This window comes from Phocoena phocoena, chromosome 15 (assembly GCF_963924675.1).
Source record: "Phocoena phocoena chromosome 15, mPhoPho1.1, whole genome shotgun sequence".
In the NCBI taxonomy this organism is placed as follows: Eukaryota; Metazoa; Chordata; class Mammalia; order Artiodactyla; family Phocoenidae; genus Phocoena; species Phocoena phocoena.
In genome coordinates this window covers 36,917,769-36,925,770 of record NC_089233.1, presented here as the reverse complement: position 1 = coordinate 36,925,770, position 8,002 = coordinate 36,917,769, and the positions used below count along the sequence as shown (strand labels likewise).

General features: G+C 42.3%; 1 protein-coding gene across 1 annotated transcript; it reads left to right on the top strand.

Annotated features, from left to right (window-relative positions):
* The first annotated feature begins 3 nt into the window (after positions 1 to 3).
* FAHD1 (fumarylacetoacetate hydrolase domain containing 1) lies at positions 4 to 1,629 on the top strand. The gene has a single exon (XM_065893348.1). It carries the CDS (start codon positions 296 to 298, stop codon positions 959 to 961), a length of 666 nt encoding a protein of 221 aa, XP_065749420.1. The 5' UTR covers positions 4 to 295; the 3' UTR covers positions 962 to 1,629.
* Positions 1,630 to 8,002: the final 6,373 nt, after the last annotated feature.

The window sequence follows — 8,002 nt, the reverse complement described above, 5'->3', positions numbered from 1 at the left end:
GGCCACACCGGTGCCTCGTTAGCGTCCCGCTGCCGCGGATCTGAGGGCCCCCTGAGAGGCACCTGCGCAAGAACCTCAGCCTCTCTCCGGGGAGCGGGCTGCGTCCCGAGGCCGGCCAGCCCCGAGGCAGCCACTGGACAGCCGCTCCCAAGAGGACAAGCGCCGCGACTCCCGGGCACCCGGCGGAGTCCGCGGGACGGTGCTCCGAGGTAGTTGGTCCTCTTCGGGTAGCCTTCGGCGTCCGGTGGCTAGCCGGGCAGAGTCCACGTGACTCAGGGGGGCAACAGGCAGGAGCATGGCTGCCACCAGACCGCTGTCCCGCTTCTGGGAGTGGGGGAAGAACATCGTGTGCGTGGGCAGGAACTACGCAGACCACGTCAGGGAGATGCAGAGCGCCGCACTGAGCGAGCCGGTGCTCTTCCTGAAGCCGTCCACCGCCTACGCCCCCGAGGGCTCGCCGGTCCTCGTGCCCGCCTACACCTGCAACCTGCACCACGAGCTCGAGCTGGCCGTGGTGATGGGCAAGCGCTGCTGCGCCGTCCCAGAGGCCGCAGCCATGGGCTACGTGGCCGGCTATGCCCTGTGCCTGGACATGACCGCCAGGGACGTGCAGGACGAGTGCAAGAAAAAGGGGCTGCCCTGGACTCTGGCCAAGAGCTTCACGGCCTCCTGCCCGGTCAGCGCGTTTGTGCCCAAAGAGAAGATCCCTGACCCTCACAACCTGAAGCTCTGGCTCAAGGTCAACGGCGAACTCAGGCAGGAAGGTGAGACATCCTCCATGATTTTTTCCATCCCCTACATCATCAGCTACGTTTCAAAGATCATGACCTTGGAAGAAGGAGATGTTATCTTGACCGGGACGCCAAAGGGAGTGGGTCCCGTTAAAGAAAACGATGAGATCCAGGCTGGCATACACGGGGTCGTCAGTATGAGATTTAAGGTGGAAAAGCCAGAATATTGAGTGTACCCAAAGCACCCTAACTTCTTAACACGTTTCAGGGGGAAGGGGAACAAGATAAAAGCAAGAAAAGGTTATTTAATGTGATAATCCTTTAATGAGAAACCAATTTTTAAAAAATGGTTGGATTGCTATGCCTCCACTCAAGGAAGATGGACCGTCGGAGAAAAACCTGATCTAGAAGAGCTGGGCCAGAAATGGAAATGAGAAGCAGTGCCTCCTAGGAAACAACAAGCCAAATGTTCAGAAAACTTACTTTCCTTTCCTAAAACTGGACCGGATAAGACTTCAGTGGGTCATTCTGCAACCACGTGTTCAAGACTTAAAATCTGCAAAGGAAATGGAAAAGCACGTTTAATCAGTGTTTCCCAAAGTTCCTTGATGATGAAAATCATCTGGAGGTATTTGTAAAAGTAAAAATTTCCAAATTGCTGGGCCATCCCAGGCCTAATATATTAATTAATGGAATCAATCTCTGGCACTCCAAGTGATTCTTATCATGCAAATGTGGAAAAACACTACTCCACATAGTTAATTAAAAGTTTTATTTAATAAGTGAGCAATTAATGAAAACCTCACTTGTTTACTTAGGGTATGTATTCTGGCCCATAGATTCTGAGTTCGGGAGATAATTTTGAAACTATTGTTTCCCAAATAAATATGCTGTCTTTTGTGTGGCCTAAAAGTGTACATTTTTCCCCCCAATAGTGGTTAGGAGGGACACATCTCGTTAAGGGGCTTCAGACCTTGGTCTTTGGCCTCCAGAATACTGTGCTTTATTAACAGAGTTAATCAGCACCTGTACCTGGCACCCAGAGATAAGGAAGCTTCAGGGAAGTCAAACTGCCTGGGAGTGCTGCTTTTGCTCTCACCTCCCTTCTCTGACAAAAAGCTAAGTGAGATGCACAACACAGCTATCAGAGTGCCTGGCAGAGTCCTTTAGGCTTAGGCAGGCAGGAGCTCCTGCTGTTAGCCTAAACAGAAGGCACCTGCTGGCTCCTAACATTTATTGAGCACTTAGCACTACTAGGCACTGTGCCAAGAGTTTTCTGTGTATTATTTAATCCTCAACAAAGCTGGAGGGTGGTATTATTACTACCATCCCTGTTACACAGACGGAGACAGATTTAGAGGCTAGCCAGCCTGGCTGTATGATCACTCAGCTAAGTGGCAGAGCCAAGATGTAACCCAGCCATCCTGAGACCAAATCCTGAAGTCTTTTTTTTCCATATTTTTTTTTATTGAAGTATAGTTGATTTACAATGTTGTGCCAATCTCTGCTGCACAGCAAAGTGACTCAGTTTTACACATATAGAAATTTTTTTTTAAATATTCTTTTCCACTATGGTTTATCCCAGGAGATTGGATATAGCTCCCTGTGCTATACAGTAGGACCTTGTTTATCCATTCTAAACGTACAAAACCTGAAGTCTTGACCACAACGCGGGCTGCGTCTTTAAAGTAGATATATTAGAAAGTTCAAATGTTTAGGTCTTATGCAACCTAAACTTTATGCAATTTATAATTTATTATGAGGAAATGTCATAGTTGGATTTGTGTATAAAATGTCATACTATCTTTTATCTTTTTTTTGTTTTGTTTTTTTGGCCACATCCGGGCCACAGCAGTGAAAGCCCAGAATCCTAACCACTAGGCCACTGGGGAACTCCCTTTTTTTTTTTTTCTTTTTTTTTGCGGTACGCCGGCCCCTCACTCTTGTGGCCTCTCCCGCTGCGGAGCACAGGCTCCAGACGCACAGGCTCAGCGGCCATGGCTCACGGGCCCAGCAGCTCCACGGCATGTGGGATCTCCCCGGACTGGGCCACGCACCCGTGTCCCCTGCATCGGCAGGCGAACTCTCAACCACTGCACCACCAGGGAAGCCCCAGGAACTCCCTTCTTTTATCTTTTAATAACACTTCTTTTTTCAAATGCTTAAGCAATAGATGTTTATTATACGAGACTCAGAAAATATGTATGAGCTAAAAACCAAAACACCCCAAATTTCATATGCACAGAGACAGTCCAAATTAAGCATTTGGTGTACATTCTTCCAAATCTGCAGATGTAATTGTGATCTTTTAAATAGAATTTGTTCATATCATACAATTTTCTAACCTTTTTTCACTATATATCGTGAGTATCTTTTCATGTCAGCACATTTCAGTGATTGCATATGATGAAGTCAGTCCTCCATTTTTGGTCATTGAAATATTTTCTAATTATTTGCTAGCAGTTATTTCCTTTGGCTAGGTTTCCATAGTGGAAGAGCTGAATCAAGGGTATGCTTATATTGAGAGTTTATTAGTAAAACCATCAGATATGAGGTCCAGCTGAACCAAGTCTACCAAGCTGACAGATGTGAAAGCAAGCTAAAGGTACACAGCAGGAGCAGTGTTCACATATGGCCCCCTTGGGTGGACAAGCCAGCATCCAGATAATGTACGGTGCCCCTGAGGTCAATGTTCACCCAGTGGTGGCACAAGCTTTGTCACAGACAGCTGCTATCAGCATTGCAGGTATAGCACACAAACTCCTTGACTGCAGGAATCAAAAAGAGAGATACCAATTCTCATAATTCCTGATGTTGCTAAAATCGCAATAATCCTAATACCCAGAAAGTACATTTTCACCAACTTTTATTTTTGAATAAATTTAAACCTACTATAAAATTGAAAGACTAATGCAACAAACTCCATATACCCTGCACGAAATTCAACAATTGTTGACATTTGCTATGTTCATTCTCTCTCTTCCCACCCCACACCCTGTGTGTATACACACACACAAACACACACATTTTGGAAAACTGAAAACTGGAAGTGAGTTGCAGAAACACTCTACCCTTTCAGCATGCATCTCCTAAAAATAAGGACATTCTCCTATATAGTCACAATACGCTTATCACAACTTTTTAAAAATCCATGATATTATTAGTTCATATAGAGTATATGACTTGACATCTGTTCTTCTGGCCTTTTTTTTTTTTAATTGTTCATTAGGCATATACTGTGAATATCTTTCCAGGTCGGTGCATATTTTCATAACCACTTTTAATGACTGTGTCTTAGATCATGTACCCCAGAAGCAGAGCCTTAAGTGGGGATATTTGTTCAGGTGATTTTTAGGAGTGCTCTCAGGAGAAAGGAAGTGAAGAGGAAGTAGAAAGGGCAGGGAACAAACTAAGAAAGAACAGGGTCTCAGAACTGGAGATGAGTTTCAGTCCACTGACCATCCCAAGGGGATGTCATTGCCAGAATCTGCTCCCCCACCTCTACTGTAACTTCCCCAGGTAATTCTCCAACCTTCATAGAAGCTGAGGGCTAGGTGCCTACCAGAGATCTGGGTGGAGCCCAACACTCCCCTAGAACAGCAGTGCCCAACGTTTCTAGCACCAGGGACCGGTTTCATGGAAGACAAGTTTTCCACAGATGGGGGGGAAGGGGAAGAACGGTTTCCAGATGATTTAAGTGCATTACATTTATTGTACACTTTATTACTATTACATTGTAATATATAATGAAATAATTATACAACTCACCATATTGCTAACAGGAGGTGGAGCTCAGGTGGTAATGCAAGCCATGGGAAGCAGCTGTAAATACAGATGAAGCTTTGCTCCCTAGCAGGCCACTCACCTCCTGCTGTGCGGCCCGGACCAGGGGTTGGGAGCCCCTGCCCTAGAGGTTGCATAGGTTTCAAATGCTTTGCTACTAGAAACAATGATACAAGGAACATCCTCCATACACATTATTTGGCACTTGTTTATTTCCTTAGGGAAAGTCTTAGAGGTGAAATTTATTAAATAGTTTGCTGGTTACATTTTGATACTTTTAGACAAATTGCCCAGGGGAAAGGATATACTAATTTGTACTTGACAAGAGTGTTAAAGAATACCTTTTTGCTCACACCTTAGCCAACACTGGGTATTGTGGCTATGGTCTTTTTAATTTGCATTTCTCTGATTAATAGTGAAGCTTATATCTTTTCATGTGTTTATACAGTTCTTTTTTTTAATAAATTTATTTTATTTATTTTTGGTTGTGTTGGGTCTTCGTTGCAGCGCATGGGCTTTCTCTAGTTGCGATGGGCAGGGACTACTCTTTCTTGAGGTGTACAGGCTTCTCATTGCGGTGGCTTCTCTTGTTGCAGAGTACAGGCTCTAGGCACCCGGGCTTCAGTAGTTGTGGCTCTAGGGCTCTAGAGCTCAGGCTCAGTAGTTATGGTGCATGGGTTTAGTTGCTCCGTGGCATGTGGGATCTTCCCAGATCAGGGCTCAAACCCGTGTCCCCTGTATTGGCAGGTGGATTCTTAACCACTGCACCACCAGGGAAGTCCCCACAGTTATCTTTTTTTTTTTTTTTTTTTTTAAATTTATTTTATTTATTTATTATTTTTTTTGCGGTACGCGGGCCTCTCACTGCTGTGGCCTCTCCCGTTGCGGAGCACAGGCTCTGGACGCACAGGCTCAGTGGCCATGGCTCACGGGCCCAGCCGCTCCGCAGCATGTGGGATCTTCCCGGACCGGGGCACGAACCCGCGTCCCCTGCATCAGCAGGCAGACTCTCAACCACTGCGCCACCAGGGAAGCCCTTTTTTTTTTTTTTAAATTTATTTTATTTATTTATTATTTTTTTGACAGTTATCTTTTTAACAAGACTATTGGGCACATCTTTGGTGTAAATGTTGGTTGGTGTAGGATCTGATTTCAAGGAAGTTTTATATTTCCTTTCAATACAATTCATATGCTAAAACCTTCATATATTCTAAAGGGAAAGAGTAAAGTAATTGTAAATCTAATAAGATACTAGAAAAAAATTCAAATTATAAAAGCAAAATAGACATAATACAACAAATATATTGTCAAATATGAGTGCCAATGATATTGCTATACCTCGACATTTACAATAACTGGTACTTATTGATCATATACTAAGTACATGAGTCTAAGCACTTTACATATACTAACTTATTTAGTCTTAACAGTTGCCCACAGGAGTTGGTATATTATTATCCCCATTTACCAAAGGGGAAACCACAAATATGAAGAAGCTTAGAGCTGGAGTCCATCCTGGGAGTAGCAGACGGGGTTGAGCCTGCAGCCACAGAGCCTGCCCACTCAGCCACCTCCACATCTACCTCCTCTAACTTGGCCTTCATGTCCCATCTGTAAAGTGGGCAAAATAACAGTAATTGCATAAATCAGATAATATAAATAAAGTGCTTATTACAAAATCCATCACATTAAAAAGTATTCAATAATGTAACATTGTTGCAGCAGTTTAATATCTAGAAACTTATCCCAAAGAAATAATTAAGAATGTGGGGCTTTCCTGGTGGCGCAGTGGTTGAGAGTCCGCCTGCCAATGCAGGGGACACGGGTTCGTGCCCTGGTCCGGGAAGATCCCACTTGCCGCGGAGCGGCTGGGCCCATGAGCCATGGCCGCTGAGCCTGTGCGTCCGGAGGCTGTGCTCTGCAACGGGAGAGGCCACAACAGTGAGAGGCCCGCGTACCGCAAAAAAAAAAAAATGTGGCCAAAGATTTAGCTATAGCCATCATTTGTAATAGCAAAAAATGTGAAACATTTTAAATGTCAAATGTTATTAGATTGATTACATTCACAATCATATACTCATATAATAAAATAATATGTAGCTATTGAAATTATGTAGAATATTTAATGGCATGAAAAGTTTATTATAAATTATTAAGTATAAAAGCAGGTTATAGTATAACCTGTATTTGTAAATCATATGTTTTTAATTTTTTGGTTTTATTTTATAAATTATATGCTCTAACATAGATGGAGAGATGATAAAAACTCAGGAAAAACATTTACAAAAATGTGGATGCTTGTACACAGATGTTCAAGTAGCTATGACTGGCTAATCACAATAGCCAAAAGGTGGAACAGCCCAATTGTCCACCAAGATATTAATAGATAAACAAAAGGTGGTACATTTATCCAATTCATACATACTACTCAGCCATAAAAAGGAATGAAATTCTGACATGTTATAACATGGATGAACCTTGAAAACATTATGCTCAGAAAAATAAGCTAGACACAAAAGGACAAATATTGTATGATCCCATGTATATCAGGTACCAAGAATAGGCAAACTCATAGAGACCAAGTAGATTAGAGGTTATCAGAAACTGGGGGAGGGGGAAATGGGGAGTTTTTGTCTTAATGAGTACAGAATTTCAATTTGTGATGATTAAAAATTTCTGGAAATGGATAGTGGTGATGTTTACACAAAATTGTGAATGTACTTAATGCCACTCAATTGTACACTTAAAAATGGTCAAAATGGTAAATTTTATGTGATGTATATTTTACCACAATAAAAAAACAAAACAAAAACACATTTATAAGAAAAGAATATATTTCCTACCAGCTTAAAAAAACTGGGATGGGAGATTATGGGTTTTCTTTTCTTTCCTTTTCCTTTTTTTTAAAATCATTTTCTCTAATTTTTCTACAATAAACACATAAAACTTTATGATAAAAAATATTTAAAAAGCAAAAACAACTCCAGGGTTCCTCAAGATGAGTAATAGGTGGATAAATATATATTGTGTTTCTGCCACGTACAGAGTATTGAACCACAACAACAAAAACCCTCACCAAAGCAGAATTAGGAAAGGAAAACTGTATTTAAATGAACCACTAATAGAAGATTAGGAAAAATTATATAGTCACCAAACTATTTATATAAAGCAATATAAAACATGTAGATCAGAAGTCACTAGGACCAGGAAAAGCAGCTTCTGGAGAGCAGCAGAGAAATAGAGATCCTGGACAGGGAGTTGTAGATTTTGTGTTGATGGGGCAGAATGCTTCTTTCTTTCATTGATACTTCAAGTACCTGCATTCTGGCTAATCTACAGCCAAATTTTAGATACTGACCCGTTTGTAATCTTCATTCTGTGAATGTGTAAGTTAAGTAAGCTCTGTGAAGCACCTCTGATTCAGTGTGGCATGACAGCTAGCCCTGTAGATTCCAATTTCATCAGATGAAATAAGCAACTGTGATGTC